A 17026-nucleotide genomic window follows, 5' to 3' on the forward strand; every position below is an offset into this window, starting at 1 on the left:
ACTAAAAGGTGAAGTTTCTCCCTCATCCTCAGTCAGGTGGAGATCAGGTTAGTGCAGTGTGAGTGCTTTTTCAAGTTTAGGACATGTCTTAATTCCTTTTTGGAGAGCAGCACTAGCATTGGCAACATAAACCAAACCTGCATTACGCTCACATCACATGTCAAGCTTTTGTGCTTGTTCAAATGAGAACGAATTGAGTCTTTTTGACCTGCACGTGGTTGAGCTGCTTTCAGACACTGAATAGCAAAAATGACTTGGATCTTTCAGATCCTCCACTTCAGGTTCCTAATGAAGTAGATGTCACGTGAACACAATAGGGTAAACAGGATTGGATTGAATGCGTCCCAGGGCATTTCTTTGAGGGTCCTGTATTTGGTCGTCCAATTTGACGGCCCTCTTTAGAGTTCTGTGGTGTTACAGCACATTGGCCAGCTCAGATTCTGACGAGTCTGCATCGGACTCCAGCTCCCTAAAGCAAGAGATAGAGTAACAGTCACATCATGTTCACTGTGTTCAAAATGTGCAAACTTTTTAGACAAAACATAGCTGGCCAGCACAATTACATGCAAACTGTTATCATCTCATCAGTCCACTAACTAGCCTAGCTTGCTATCTAGATTAAATCTGTTAAATAGCATATGAGTGAAAGGAATAAATGAAAAATTGAGGAGGTGCAGCCACCCTTAAAGTGGGGCATCACTTTGTGTACCAGTCATAGTCCTAAAAACAGCGGAATTATTTTAACATTGTCAATAAAATATTTGTTTGAACACGTTGAAACATTTCACGCCTTAACATGAATCCCTCTGTTGTCTATGCTTATTTTCTCACTTGGACCCCAACCAAGTTGTTAAAAAAAAAAGTGAAACATGTTGGCTGTCATGTATACAGTGGAGCCTTAAAAAAGGTCAGATATCAGAACGGATTGTGTGTGTGTGTGTGTGTGTGTATATATATTTCACCTTTGCTCGTTGAGAAGTTTGCGGTTTCCCTGTCGCCTCTCTTCGTTAATGGGATAAGAGATAAATATGATCAGTCCTATGATGATCAGTACAATTGGAGCAGCAGAGACCAGAACCTTTAGTGTAACATCCACTGCTGCTGGCTGCGTGCAACCTCTCGTTACATAACCTGCAAAACTATACAGAAAGATTGTAGAAAGATTAGTTACATGTTCATGCTGATTCAGTTTATATTAATCTGATAATGAAACAATTGTGATGTTCATGTGAAAAATGTCAGATTGTAAAGAGAGAGACAGAGAGAGAGACAGTGAGAGATCACATCAGATCGGCTGAATTCTTTCCTTCTGTAGCTGAATTTTTTCCCCTCTGTGATTTAGAGATTATTCTTGTTCCATCACAGTTATTATGAATAAAGCTTGTTGTTCATGTTCCCAGAAGAAGAAAATAATATGCATGAAACAACAAAATAGCAAGGTTCTCCAAGTCATCCAAAGACTCCAGCAGATATGGGATTTTCCTGCTCATAGACTTCTGATTATACTCCATGTTAGGAAATGAAACAACCAAACTAAGCTGGACTCTTTCCTTTAATGAGTGGAAACTAGGAACCCTGGACTGCTCTACTTCTAATTTTGACAAACTGGCTCCTCAGATTTAACCTGGCTAGCGTTATTGCAAACGATGCATTAGCTCCGATATGCAAGTTTATTAATACGAGGTCTAAAATGCATCTGTCGAGCTTTCATCATCCAGAAAAAGGTTGTGTGTTAATGTAAGTGGAAACTGAGCCACAAGTTTAATCACACAGCCTATCAGAAAAAAAATGTGCCATAAAAGGCTTTTCATCTGCTTAATCTCCCAGAAAAATCTCATTTCAAAGGATCATGCAGGCATGAATTGTTCAGCGTGCGTGACTGAAGTCAACTCACTCGAGGCTTAGAGTTGAAATTCCTAAAGAAACTCCAGAGGCAAACTTTGTGAAGAACACGTAGAAGGAGTAGAAGATGGCTTCGTGCCCTTGAGATTCAGGATTCAGAACTTTGAAGTCATCAACCACATCAGGAAGCATGGACCTGCATACACACACACACGTTAGTTTATGAACACAGTCCTGCTCAGAATCAATGGTTCCCTTACTGACCGACACTCACCAGGGCAGGAGGAAGGCGGCAGCAATGCTGACCCCAGAAGCGAAGGCAATAACGTAGGTCACAATGAGATTACTCTTCAACAGGACCACTGTGATCATGAATGGGATCACGATCTGCAGACATCACAAAGAATGTCAAAGAATTATTACCTTCATCAGTTATTATGACTCCAAGATAGTGCTCTGAGGTCGTTAGGTCTTCAACTGCCAATCAACTGCATTATATATAATCACAGCTAAAAACTGCTAGCTATTTTTATACACTGCTGCAACTTACACCTCTTAAATGGTCCTGCTAATACTTACTGTAGTTCCAACAAAGACGGCGGTTTTCTTGCCAAATCGGGTGAGGAACCATTGCCAGAATGGGATGGTGAGCGTGGCGGAGAGCTGGGGACAAAATAGATTAGAAAGGATTAGAACAAGTCAAGGCTAAGACTTTTCATTTCCCCAAATCATACATCTCTAGAGCTTTTTTATACCGGAGGAAGGAGGAAGTTAGTAATTATATGGCGAAGTTGGTGCACGAGACCTGGCGCCTTATTCATAGTGAAATTGAGCTCAGACATCAGGCAGTACATTTCTTTTGAATCTTTTGTATTAAAGTCTGTGAGCCTATTCAACATGTAGCACGCAGGAAATTGTAAACAGTGACCTGCGTGCCCAAATCTTGTTGAAACACTATTATCCGTTAAATAGCATTAAATGGAAAGTAGGTTTTTATGCAGGTTGTCACTTGCAGCGACTACTCAAACCTGATAAATCAATGAGATATTAGAGATTTTTTTTTTTTATTGCTCTGTGAGACATAATGTGACTTTTGTGGTGCATCAAGACATTTGATCCAAACACTCATCTATAACCATGCAAGAGGAGTTAACCAAATAAAAAGTCAAAGGTACCCTATTTGTGTCCGTGAACAAAGAAAAAAAAGCTATGTTCTCATCTTCCTCCTTAAGATGGTCACAAAGTAATATATAAATTTCTCCAAATGCTTCAGGAGAACACTTACCATGACGACCAGCAGGACGTTCTGAAAGTCATCTCTGAAGCCCAGGGTGTAGGAACAGAACAGAGCAAAGTTGCCCTCCAAGAGCTGCACAAAGAAACATTAAGAGTTATAAAAAATCCTATTTGCAAATCCTAATTAAATAAAACACCAGCCAAAGATAGCTAAGGGTAGCCATGGTGGTATTGACCCAGAAAGAAAGCCAAAAAAAGTGGTTGAACTAAATCCCACAAAAACAAACACCCTCCAATACAGCAGGCAGAGCACTCACCATAAACGCCAGAGAGGTGAAGAGGAAGCCCATCACCAGCTTGGCATAAGGAGCATGGCCCATCACTAGTCGGATACCTCGGAAGAAGGACATGCGCTCCGATCGTACCTTTGAGGTTTCTATTAAAATAAAACAGAGCATTTTAGAGGATGAGGTAGTGGTTATGTTAAATGAAATCCATGTAAAATATAATGGAGACATGGAGCTACTGTGAACATTTCATCCATCTCAAGCTAATCTAAACTTTCTAAATAACACAAAAACAAACAGTGTGTATGCTGAATCCGTCCAACAGCATGTTAACTGTTCAGGAGTGCATTTCTGTGCATTCCTCTGCCCTGGGCTGATCCTGATCTACAAAGACTACTTTGTTCAAAAGGTTTTTCCCTCCAAATTATGCCCAAATAAACTAACAAACTGCTGCGCTATCTATTACAGTAGAGCCCTTTTTCAGATGCATCTGTGTCACTGGTGCCATTCTCAATCCCTAAAACCTGACTGAGTGCCAGCCACTGCCTCAGAGTAACCCGAGACCTGTGGAAAAGAGTCCACTAAACAGAATGTGAGATCTGAATCACGCCAAACTGATCCTTAAATTAAACCAGTGTGTATGACTATGACTCTCTCTACGGTAACCATCTTTGTTGACATCCAAAGAATATCAGGGTTTGAACGGGTACAATGAAGGTGAAATAATGCTGTGGACACACCAACAAGAATTTTGGCTCACCTTTGCGTTCCTTCACACCGAGGAAGAGTGTGATGGCACAGAGGATATACATGGCACAAATAACTCCTGAGGCAATCATGTAAGCTTTTCTCTGAGAAAAGAACATGAGTGGGGTAATGTGTTAAACATTTGCAAGCAAGAATAGTTTCTCTTAAAAAACATTCACTCATAAAATGTTATTGCACTGAGTCAGAGCTCAGGGGACTTACTGTGTCTTCCAGGGAAATGTGTGTTTGGGTGTTGTTAAGCTCAGATTCAAAATTCTGGGAGGTGGAATTGAGGTCATTTCCAACTGGTATGCAGGGCGCATTGGCCATTCCCACAATCTGACCTTGGATTCCGGTGCCAATGACAGTTCCCAAAACTTCCACAGTCATACCTGAATGGGAAATGGCAAAGATGAGACAATGTTTGGAAAAGAAAGCTAAAGCATCATCACAATATTTATCATATTCACAAACGTGATGGGTCAGAAAGGGTTGTTTACTTTTCTATAACACCTCTGACAGTATCACCAGCTAGTTTAGAATAATGTGCTCATTCTAATAACAATTAATTGTCAGCATTCCCATACTAACAATTTTTCTGTGAAACCTTTGAAATATTAATTAGCCTTAAAATAAACCTTTAGACGTTACACTACACTAAACGGTCCCTTGTCCAGACTAAGAGAATTCATATCACTGATGAGAGACAGACAGACTTCATATTTATTCAGTTACCAGTTTTCACATTAGGATAAATTCTAAATGATGTCCTATTCACAATAAACAAGCAATGTTGGGAGCATAACAAAATTCAGAGTCAACTGTCCAGAATAACAGAGTGTGGGAAAGTCGTAAAGAAGCGAGTGCAGGCAGGTTGGAATGGGTGGAGAAAGGTGTCAGAAGTTCTGTGTGATGGAAAAATATCAGCGAGAATCAAGGGGGAGGTGTAGAAGACAGTGGTGAGACCGGCCATGCTGTATGGTTTAGAGACAGTGTCATTGAGGAACGAGTACATCAGAGGGACAGCTCATGTTGGACGTTTGGGGGACAAAGTTAGGGAGGCCAGATTAAGATGGTTCAGACATGTTCAGAGGAGGGAGAGTGAGTATATTGGTAGGAGAATGTTGGACATGGAGCTTCCAGGCAGGAGGCAAAGAGGAAGGCCAAAGAGGAGGTATCTGGATGTAATAAATGAGGATATGAAGCTAGTGGGTACAAGTGTTAGGATATGAAGCTAGTGGGTACAAGGGATAGGTGGAGAGAGATGATTCGCTGTGGCCACCCCTGAAGGGAAAAACCAAAAGAAGAAGAAGAAGAAGAAGAAGAAGAAGAAGAAGGGAGCACAGCATAATGCTGTTGTAGAAGTACATCTGCTTAACAAATCACTTGAGGTTTAAAAGTAAGACTCTCCTCAGTCCCTGTTGAAAAATGTTAAATATTACTTAATTTACTTTGTATTATTAGTAGGTACTTCATATTATTAATTATTAAATTTGAATAATTAAACACATTTACAAATTGGAATATTTAAACATACATGAGCAAAAAAAAATAAAAATCAATGCATTTACAAGTGACACTTGTCCGGGAAAGACGCATTCAAAAGCTGAATGGCAGAATAATGTGAAATCTGAAACCTCTCAATGTGGGTGTGTTGCTTTGAAATATATAAAGCATGTTCTAACCGCACTCTTTCAGCCTAAAGATTAATGATGGAAACATTGAAAGGAATTAAATGAAAGGAAACATTGTGTTATAAAGGGTGACTCCCTGAATCCAAAATGTGATTAAGGGTGATTCATTCCTTACTGTTACTGGCACCTTGAAGTACTTACGATAGGCTGTGGCTGAATCTCTCTCCTTCTGGTCTGAACTGATGAACATGGTGAGGGCCGAGTATGGCACATGGAAGCACTGCAATGCCAAAAGAAACAGAACAGAAATTGAGATAAAGGTTAGTTCTCACACACACACACGGACAACAAGTAGTTTGCACGTAGAGGAATAGCGCTGGAGGATACACACCGTTTGCAGAGTCTGGAAGAGGCAGTAGAAGATGAGGTACCAGAGGACTTTACCCTGATCCACAGGAGGCACGTACCAGATGAGAAAGTAGGACGTTACTGCAAATGGAGTGGACAGAACAATCCTGCAAAGAAATTCATGAGAAAATTATGACTTGAATGTGATTACTTGAAATGTTATAAAGCTGCATGTTTTACTTTTATTATATAAACTTTAGAAATTCACAGTGATCAGTATATCCAAAAATAATCCTCAAAATCACGTCAAACCAATGCGCAATCCTCTCCATTTTGGCGTGTCCTGTGTCTACACAGACGGTTACATAATCATGACCAGTAGCTAGACATTTCATATCGCGCCACATCCTGTAATTGCAGCACATTTTCCTATGGCACAATGATGCATCTTACATGAATGTGCAGTAGGATGTAGGGTGTAAAGGGAAGGGTGGACTCATTTTACCATGAGGCAAGAAAGATTACTTGGTGACTACAAGAAACTGGTTTTATGAACAGGTTTGTGGGGCTAACACTGCCATTATCTATTTTCACAAGAGTGTATTAGATCAGGGACAGAAAATAACATACCAGCTTGTGACTCAATTGCTATAAAAGGATCAGAGGATATTTGTAGCTGTGTTTGGGTGAAACACACAGACAAAATAAACCACAATAACAGTGCTGTCTAGCATCAGTCTGTTTCAGGTCCTTCAAGTTTTTCTAAGGGTCAATCACATTTAAACTAATACAAGCATGTGTTGAGCTGATTATTGCTTTATTGAATCCGCTGACTTGTAGTTTGTTACTGTCCTGACATTCTGTGTAAAATGTAAAGCCTTAAAATTCCACACCCACATCTATTCTCTACCCTCTCATACAATTCCTTTGCAGCATTTAGGTTAGAGCACAATTTTTGTTTTGTTTTTATTCAGTATTTCACAACTAAACCCTTAAATAATACCTAGTCTATAACAGATTCTGCCGTAAAGAAAGGCACAAAAGTATGAATAATTGTTGCTACAGCTACAGCTCTTGTTTGATGGCTAATATTTATGTGCCTTTGTGAACTGAAGTAACCCTGTAGAGGCTCCTCCTCCCTATCTGGAAGGCTTTGGCTACTAAATGTCTTCTGATTGGAGGAGAAACGGTGGTGTGTTGTAGGATGGTCCACTCATGCCTTTGGAATTTGAATGTAGTGACGCTCAACCCCCCTCCATAGAGTAAATACCTCTCGCGCTCTCTCTCACGCGCTCGTTCTCTCTCTCTCTCTCTCTCTCTCTCTATCTCTATCTCCTCATGTGTCTGTCGCACGCTCTCTTGCACTGTCTCTCCCCATGTCTCTCTCTCTCTCTCTCTCTCTCTCTATCTATCTATCTATCTCCTCATGTGTCTGTCGCACGCTCTCTTGCACTGTCTCTCCCCATGTCTCTCTCTCTCTCTCTCTCTCTGAGTGTAGTGTCTTGTATCAAGCACATGGATATGTTCATATCTATGTCAATATCTTAATTCCTTCTTTGCACATTAAATATACTAAAATACACAAAAAAAAAAAACAGCTAGTTTTTAACAATCTAACCAGAATTATTCACGTTTATTCATTTTAAAAACAGTCATGGGTGCATTACAAAAAACAAAAAGAGAAATTTGTGCTCAAGTTATCTTGTGGGAGCTTTGGGAAATCATTCCCTGATTATTATTACGCCCGTTCCTTCCTCCTGAGACGGTTAGCACGCCAACAACCGGCTACGTGTTTTATGAGCGTGTTGATGAAACAATCGTGTTTCTGTGGTTAGAATGAACCAGGGAAAGGGGGATGGGCATTTTCTTAGGTCAGTGCCCTCGCCACCAAACTGGATGCAGTATTATAGACGCTGCATTAACCCAAGTGAACAACTCTGCCCTTATTCAACTCACAAAGCCAGGATGTTCAGGGTGCATCCAAGGGTTCTCCAAACCAGATGCTGCACTGTCTCATGACTTTCCTCACATTTTGCACACATGATTAGAAATTAACATGGTCTGTTCGACTGCCATATTTCATTTTAGTGCACAAATTCACCAAAAACTGGGTGAAAACCACCAAAAGTGCTGTATCCAAACAATAAACAATCTTCTCATCCAAGAATCTGGTGCACCTACTTTCTTTAGCGCCAAACGATCTGGCAAGACCCACTGACCTTTCAAATCCTTTGAACTGAATCACTTCTAAAATCCTCTCAACCTTCCAATATCTATAACTCAGCCTCTAATGGGCTTTTTCGTCCTTTTCACACAGTCAAGGCCAACAGGCTGACATGGCAACTGAACCAACACTCTCCTATGACATTTCAAAGCTGCTGGAGCAAATGAACAAATGTCTTGTTGAACAGAATCACGTGAGAGATCCTGCAATGCCAGATGCTCTCTTATACTAAAATAGCCTGATGGAGCGAGTTCGGGTATTACCCACAGTGTATCAGGGGGGTTGTATTAAACTGAGGAAACCAATCTTTCAAAACAGGAGCCATGACCGGGGGGCTGATCCCACACACATTCCTGCAGGGCAGATTTACACATGGGAATTCTTCAACAGACACCTATTTGAATCAGGAAGGGAGGGAAATTTTAATCTTACTCGGACACCAGTATGAGGTTTAGAAAAGCACCCAAGATATTTGAATAAAGCGGGGCTAGTATTTGTCTAATGGTTGCCCATTTCAAAATAGCGTTGTAACAAGAAATACATCAGAAAAGAAGCATGATAAATAAATAAATAAATACCATGGCATCATTCTCCCATATCTGGTCCACGGAGTCCGGCTGACCAGGAAACCCACAGTGGGGTCAGTGATGGCATCCCAGGCTCGTCCCACAAACAGGATAATGGAGGCATAGAACGGATCCAGCTAAAGAGCAGAGAGGTGAACAACCAAGACTTTACATACATGGAGCATTTGAGCATCAATAACTATAATCAAAACAGAGAGCACACTGGAAACAATCCAGAGCACATCAACATGCTAAGTTAGGAGGAATCAGGCATTAGTGAAGCAGACAATATCCCACTGTAACCCTGACCAGTATTTTATCATGATTAGCATAAACAGCAACTGCTTATATCAATCTATATTGCAGTTCTTTCTCAACTCTAGTCAGATAAAAGCAGGCCTGGTTGAAGATATATTACCACACCTCTGTAAACAGCTACTGTTTACTGCATCAAGAAAAAGACCGAACCGTACACTGTGGCTTTGATTAAGGATTCAATAAATTTTTTTTTGAACAAATTCTTTGACATTTCAACTACCAATATTTTTATGGAAATTCCTATTTATGAATTACGTGTAATGCAAATAAGTATCTGCTGATTATACAGAGCAACACCCTGATGTTTTATATTCTGGTATTGGATATCGACTACAGCGAACATAGTTAAGAGAAATGAAGTTACACAGTTTTTTAAAAAGTATTCCCTCAGTCACAAGCTAATCATTTGAGGAAAAAAAAGATTTGGCATATTTAGAATTTCTGAGTTCTTGTATGTAAACAGTGGGACCAGATTAACCTGCATTCTGTTTATTGTTCAGGGCATGGCAGGGTTTTTGACTGACAGCTATATTGAAAGATAAATTGTCTATAATAGGTTTTAAAAAAAGTGAAACGTAAAACACGATGACACGGTTTGAAGAAAGTATAACTTATTCAAGCACAAGGACTTATTTGAACAGAGTTATATACCCCACACATGCAAACCCACACAAAATGCTTTCTCACGGGTACAACTGATCCATTTTATATCAACACAAATGATTTGTTCATGAATTTCTCCCAGCATATGCAACCATACTGTTATAGTGTACAGCACGGCATGGCAAGGCTGTACAAGGCTGGAAAGTGAACTATAGTGACCTTTTGTAAAAGTCAAAAAGTACCCAGAGCACCAGAGTGACCTTGAAACATTTGAGTGTTGCTCTACAAGAAACTCCAAGTCTACAGTGCCAAACTGCCTGGACTGACTGCAGTTAAACACTGTTAGCCAGTTCGGCATAATTAACAGTTTTCTCAATGTCCTGAATGGACAATCATAACTCACACTCTAGGAGGGTATTGCTAACTTGCCCTTTCAAGCACAGTCAATTACAGTGACCCAAGAGCCAGTGACGTTGTGTGTAATCTGGCCAAGAAGCCTGTTCATTGTAAATCAATTTACTTTATGTTGCTGGAATAGAATTATTCAAACCTATTAAATTTCCAGCACAATGCCCTTATAGTGTGTGTGTGTGTGTGTGTGTGTGTGAATGGCTGTCACCTTCTTGTCAGTAGGGCAGAGGGGCCTTTATAAATACAAACTCATTGGCCCCTGAAAGTTAAAATACAAGCTCATAAAGTGGAGTATGATTACCACTGGGAGGTTCAGAAGTCCATTAAGATAAAGGAGCTATACTGGGAGCAGTATATTGTACTTCGGCTTTGTATCATAAATGTGTAACTTCATGGTTATAGTATTAGCACATAGTATTGCCGAATTGTTGGCCGAAATGCTAAGCTGATTGTCTGCCCTTTATGGAAACATTACAAACATTTCATGTGATCAGCTGTGTACAAATTACTCATGTGAGAAAATGTAGTAAACATCACATGTGACTGATATGATTATTCATAAGTTTTTCTAGTTAGAGGGGATTGACAAAGTGATTTCACTGTGTCACTTCTCAGCATTCCCACATCCACATAAAGTAGCTCATGGAGATGCATCGATTCTCTCTGGAGTAATGAAAGACAAAGCTTTAAAGGAGCATTAAACTCACCAGAGCAACATCCAGGAGATAGATCTGGAGGAAAAAACCCAAGGCACATCCTGTGATCTGATAAGGCGCTCCTCCTATAGCGTAACACAGCTTATTGCACACTGACAAAGGACGTTCCGCTTCCCTCTGGAAAAAAGAAACATCATATTTCGAATATAATTTTAGTCTGAATGAAAGAAGCAAAAATGTACAAAAAAAGGCTCAAAAACACATTGTGGGAAAGAACTTTAAAACACAGTATAACTCTGGATGTATTAATGATTAATGATGCCTAGGAGCTTGGTTTGCTTTTAAAAACACATCAGTGCCTAGTGGATCATACAAAGACACTCTCATTCAGTACTGATATTCAGTACTAATATTCAGTATTCAACATGAAACATCAGACCTCAAACTGACTGGCAAACACCACACACACACACTTTCTGTCATGTATTACACAAATACAAACACACACCATTGAGGACACAGACTATCAAGATCCAGATTCAAGGGCAGGCTGACAAAATAGGTGGAGGTGGTCCAGGTTGTAGAACATGACAGCATTTTTCTTTTTCTTTGAAATCTGTAAGGATCTTCAAGGTGTGCTGATTTGGACCCATAATTCAAAAGGCAGCCATAAAATCAGTGAACTTCCTCACGTTCTTATCCTAAGGGTTCCAACACAGCATTTGGCAATCTTATGCTTCTATGTTGTCGGCTATGTTTTCACACTGGATTAGTGTCACTTCTGCATAACGTTCAAGTAGGTGATCAAAATGAAATTCAGTGGCAGCCAGAAAAACCTGAAATGCTATCGGAAAAGTTGATTAACTAGTCCGTAAACAGCAACACCACCGTAAAAAAAAATCTTGTGAAAAAAAATTCCACTCTGACTGATCTGACCATCAGTGGTGTGACTGTTACGTCTACAGTCAGGTCAGTGATGCAAAACTCAGCCAAGGAGATTTCACTATTTACTCAGTCACATTTACACAATTATTACTACACACACTCTTCACCATGGTGTGTGAATGGGGGCAAAATCATATCCCAAAAAGCACTGAGATTATGCTGATGAACTTGGAAAGGGAACATTGATCCTAACAACCTCAATTACGTGGAAAGGTTTGGTCACGTGCTGCAACACCTTCGGGCTATAAATAAATATTTGCAGAATATATATTTCGAGTCGCATGACTGGGAAAAAAAAAACCCAAGTCTACACTTCATTTAAGCGGGATAAACGACCGTGCATATGCTTTTAGGTTATGATTAAAAACGCACAAGGTGGTGCAATACGTAAATCATATTAAAAGCACACGTAATTCATTCACGCGCTCTCATGCACAGCTTGGGACTGGAAACGGCTCAGCAAGTTTTGGTGACGTGAGCGCGAGCCACTCGACTATATGACACGTAGCACACCATCCGAGCCAAACCACATCTGTATATGGACACAAATCATCACACGGGTCGCTTAATATATACACATACTTACTTATTTATCATTTTTAGATAAGCCGAGTTATATGTAAGCTATTTTAATAATACAAATCCCTGGACATAAATATACGCGTGTCGGTTCATTGATTGAGATAAAGAAAGGGCGGCACTTTTGAAGTTCAAACACCCAGTGACCATTTAACCAACCAAATAAACCAATCTGACTAAATAGAGCTGTATTAAAAAATATGTACCTTTGTTACCTATTAAAATATAAACTAAAACCGTGTACAGTCTCTAGACTAAACCCACGCCCATCGTGAAAGGGCTAGGATATTACTCAGACATAAAAACGGGTGGATTTTAAACCCAACGTTCATTCAGAATTAAGTCATTAATCGATGTTTATGTATATTTAGTTTATGAAATTACCTTAGAAGCGGTTGTGTTTTCATTAGCATCGCGTTTCTTCAGCAGACTGGCGTTGGAGTACTGCTCAGCTCCTTCTCCTCTAGCCATCTCACAGACAGACTTCTCTCTCAAAAAAATCGACCAGAGTTACAAAAGAATCTGAACGCAGCCGACTGCTAAAGCTGTTCCGTCTCCTGTGTTTATCTTAATCGTAATTCTCCCGTGAACGCCGTTTGTAACCTACCACACGTTAAACCCTACTCCTCTGAAAGCCGGCTAATTGAAATACACCAAAACCCGGACCCTCCTTTCCATTCATGTCCCTTGACTCCGCCCACATGGAGTGGCCTCATGCATCGTAACGAATCGTCATGGAGGCTCGGCATCCGGTCTGGGCTTTTACACAGATTTCACGTGACGAACAGAAGCGCTGTGGCGTGATGATACAGCTACAGTCATTTCTCAAAACATGTACAGTATGTGGTTTTACTGTGACAAGCGCTACACTGACTCAGTCATATTTGGAAAAAAATAACTGTCTATCTATCTATCTGTCTGTCCGTCTGTCTGTCTATCTATCTATCTATCTATCTATCTATCTATCTATCTATCTATCTGTCTATATCTGTCTAACCATCTATTTGTGCATCTATCTATCTATCTATCTATCTATCTATCTATCTATCTATCTATCTATCTATCTATCTATCTATCTATCTATCTTTTGTGCACACCAGTGCACAAAGCAAGGTCCATAAAGACATGGATGAGTGAGTTTGGTGTGGAGGAACTTCACAGAGTCCTGACCCCAACCTGATAGAACACCTTTGAGATGAATTAGAACGGAGACTGCAAACCAGGCCTTCTCGTCCCACATCTGTGCCTAACCTCACAAATGCGCTTCTAGTTAAATGGGCAAAAATTCCCATAAACACACTCCTAAACATTGTGGAAAGACTTCCCAGAAGAGTTGAAGCTGTTATAGCCGTAAAGGGCGGGCCAACTCCATATTACATTCATGTGCATGTAAAGGTAGATGTTCCAGTTTTGGAATGGCTCACAGTCTCTATCAATAAGCATATTTAAGCTTCTTTATTTGTTTTGTTAAGCTATCTGACTTGACACTGACTGCAAGGTCATTCCCGAAAAGGCAGGGTTATTATAGTTCACAAAAACAAAATATGTTTAAGCTAATGAAACTAATGCACAGACAACAGCTAAATTAAAACTAGACATCACAGCAAATGAAATGAAAGTAAATATAAATAATATGAATTTTTGTTTATATCTTTATGTGCAACATTCACATGAGCTAAAGCTACACTGATTTTCCCAAGCAATAACATCAATAACACTTAATAATAATAGCCCAGCTTGATTTAAATATATATGTGGAATTTCCTCACTACAGAAAGAGTCTAAAACATTTTAAAGAAGCGCCTGATCCTTACCACAATCTTACACATTAAATCATTATTCATAAATGACTTTACTTTTACAGTTTCACTTAATTTCACATAAATTAAAATTGGCAAGCCATTACCTAAATTACTAGCTAATATACTAGATATTGTAATGTTTGTAAAAAAATAAAAAATAAAAAATAATAATCCATACGCATTCTAGTCCATAGCAATCACCATAAATGTAATCAGTTAATGTTACCAGTTATTAGAGATATTCATATTAAACCATAACTGGAGTTTAATTTAATCTATATATTAATTTTACAAAATTTGAAAAGTGACCTTAGATGTATGATTGTGGTCAGTAACTGAGTATATATTAAAGTATATTACAGTAACAGTAATGTTAATAAAACAGTACGATAACAGTTTTAGCGAATTATTTTAATATCTATTGCATATTTAATATTTCATATCTTTCGAAATTTCTGAAAGTCTTTTAATAAATGTAAATACAAAAAAATAAATAAATCCTTGTTTTTATTAGTCTTAGCCACAGCAATGTGTTTATGTGTACCCGTTTTAGTTATGTACATAACCTCCGGTTTGAACGGCTGCCAGCAAAGCCTGGGTGTCCACGTGGAGCTGGCAATATTTACTCCCTCAGAGTTAAGATCCGATGTCGCGCAAGAGACAGGATCGTGAGTCAAGTTCACTCTGACCAAATGTGTGTCAACTGGAGATAAGATAAGTTTATTCAGACCGGCCGTTAGTGTTGATACTGATAATGTTTGGTCATAATATTGCCTCACTTTGAGTTTATTTACTAATCCAGGCTGCTTAAAGGAAAGACAGCCTTTGAAACGTAATTGTTAATAAATGCCACTCATCCTGGTTTAATTGATCTGACAGATACCATAAGGTTTTAATTCAGATCAATTCAGTTTTATTTGTACAGCGCTTTTAACAATGGACATTGTCTCAAAGCAGCTTTACAGAACATAAGAAATATAGTGCCAAAGCTCAAATTAATATTAGACAAAAAGTTCACGATTAATATTAGACTTGGATTAATGTTATTTGTATTAATGGATAATCCCTAATGAGCAAGCCTAGTGACAACTAGTGGCAACTGTGACAAGAAAAAACTCCCTTAGATGGAAGAGGAAGAAACCTTGATAGGAACCAGACTCAAAAGGAGACTCAAAAGGAAACCTCATCCTCAATTACTGTAAACTCTGTAGAGTCTGATCATGAGAAATATCCTTTCTACAATCATATACAGTCAGTTGGAGTAACCTGGAGCTCCTGAGCAGCTCATAAATTAGTTGAGTTCATTATAGATTCAACACCAACTCCTCCATGCCAAAGCCTTCAGATGATCAATCATGGAGATACAGCATATGTAGCGTGTTATTCCGTGTATTGATTAGGAGGTTGTTGTCCTTATAATCCACATGGGGTTGGCATCTTCTCTTTGAAATGTCCGAAATCTTCATAATGCAGAACACAACTGGAGCTGGCACAATTTCTAGAAGCCTCGAGATGGGTAGAAAAAGAGTAGCAAGTAGAGAGGAATTAGCGTAGCTGCTGTTCATAATATTAGCAAGCACTGGATGATGATGTGCATTTGATTACATGTTATGGGATGTATTATGTGTATGCCTGGCTAAAGAGATATGTCTTTAGGTGAAACTGCAGTAGCACTTAAATCAGCATCACCTGATACCAGTGTAGTAAGTAGAGCTTATGGGTGGGTGGTAGGCAGTGTGAATATTATACAGTATGAAACAGCGCTATATGCACTAATCTGGAGCCTACAGGGAGCTGAAAATCCCATAAATTCCCCCCAAAATATTTTATACCAGCAGTTTCATTTGGTTAAAAGTAACTCATGAGGCATGAAGCTTACAACTACAGATCGGTCTTATTGTACTTTGTAAGTGTTTGTGTTGTGCTGTGAAACGTGAAAGCATCAGAGTTTCATGCTAGACCAGTTTACCAGGAACAAAAGATAAGTTCAAAAGAGCTTTACTTTTATTATATTATATATGACCACTGCATTGTATATTGTCCAGCTAAGATAGAATATTGACCTTTAGTGAAGTAAGCCAGTTATTATTGCATTCTTGTTTCCCATGATACCAAAAACATTCCCCAATAATACAGCTGTTATTAGTCTTTCGGCTTTTGGTTTGGCTATGAATATAGAACATACAAAAGGGGGAAGAGTTAGGGCTTTTAGGCCTGACCATGAAAAAAAGCTTTCAGTTTCACATCCAGATGCTATTATAATAACAGGGTCGAGGCTATATACTGTGTGTGTGTGTATACTTGTTATTGACATTTTTACATTACTGCCATATGGCAGATGCTCTTCAATATATCATAGACTTAGGATACCATCAGCCTAAAACTGTGTCGGGTAGGTCTTCATCTGGTGTTTGAAGACAGTCAATGATTGAAAACACTCGGGATCATTTGCAGAGGACGAATTCAGAGGTAGACCTGCTAGTAGAGAGTTGCAGCAGTCCAGTCTGTAAATGACAAGAGACTGAAAAAGCACCTGAGTAGCCTGTTTGGATAATCCTTCTGATGTTGTACAGAAGAAACTGACATGAGCGTGTGAAATTAGTAGCATGGGAGGAAAAGGACAGTTGATTGTCCATGGTTACCCCAAGGTTGCAAACAGTGGCCAAAGGGGAGGTTAGAGAGTTGTTCAGAGATGGCCTGGGGATGAATCACCTGGGATGACCAGCAGTTCAGTTTTGCTGAGTTTCAGTTGATGAGCTGTCATCCATGATGATATGTTTACCAGACATGCTGAATACTTGTCCATGCAATTACATGTATTCATTATG

At 39.3% G+C, this 17026-nt stretch overlaps 1 protein-coding gene across 1 annotated transcript in view; it reads right to left on the bottom strand.

Moving 5' to 3' along the window:
• The window catches only part of mfsd2ab (MFSD2 lysolipid transporter A, lysophospholipid b), a 14212-nt gene extending 1158 nt beyond the window's left edge, over positions 1 to 13054 (bottom strand). The window contains exons 1-14 of the mRNA XM_058378075.1: positions 12781 to 13054; positions 10924 to 11049; positions 8897 to 9021; positions 6138 to 6261; positions 5948 to 6026; positions 4335 to 4504; positions 4126 to 4216; positions 3396 to 3514; positions 3128 to 3211; positions 2422 to 2505; positions 2117 to 2229; positions 1895 to 2038; positions 963 to 1139; positions 1 to 469 (exon numbers count right to left, since the gene is read on the bottom strand). The exon at positions 1 to 469 is cut by the window's left edge and continues 1158 nt beyond it. Of these exons, the coding sequence (XP_058234058.1) occupies positions 415 to 469; positions 963 to 1139; positions 1895 to 2038; positions 2117 to 2229; positions 2422 to 2505; positions 3128 to 3211; positions 3396 to 3514; positions 4126 to 4216; positions 4335 to 4504; positions 5948 to 6026; positions 6138 to 6261; positions 8897 to 9021; positions 10924 to 11049; positions 12781 to 12867 (1578 nt within the window). The 5' untranslated portion in view covers positions 12868 to 13054 and the 3' untranslated portion in view covers positions 1 to 414. The remainder of the gene's footprint in view (positions 470 to 962; positions 1140 to 1894; positions 2039 to 2116; positions 2230 to 2421; positions 2506 to 3127; positions 3212 to 3395; positions 3515 to 4125; positions 4217 to 4334; positions 4505 to 5947; positions 6027 to 6137; positions 6262 to 8896; positions 9022 to 10923; positions 11050 to 12780) is intronic.
• Positions 13055 to 17026: the final 3972 nt, after the last annotated feature.

This window comes from Hemibagrus wyckioides, linkage group LG24 (assembly GCF_019097595.1).
Source record: "Hemibagrus wyckioides isolate EC202008001 linkage group LG24, SWU_Hwy_1.0, whole genome shotgun sequence".
Taxonomy (NCBI): domain Eukaryota; kingdom Metazoa; phylum Chordata; class Actinopteri; order Siluriformes; family Bagridae; genus Hemibagrus; species Hemibagrus wyckioides.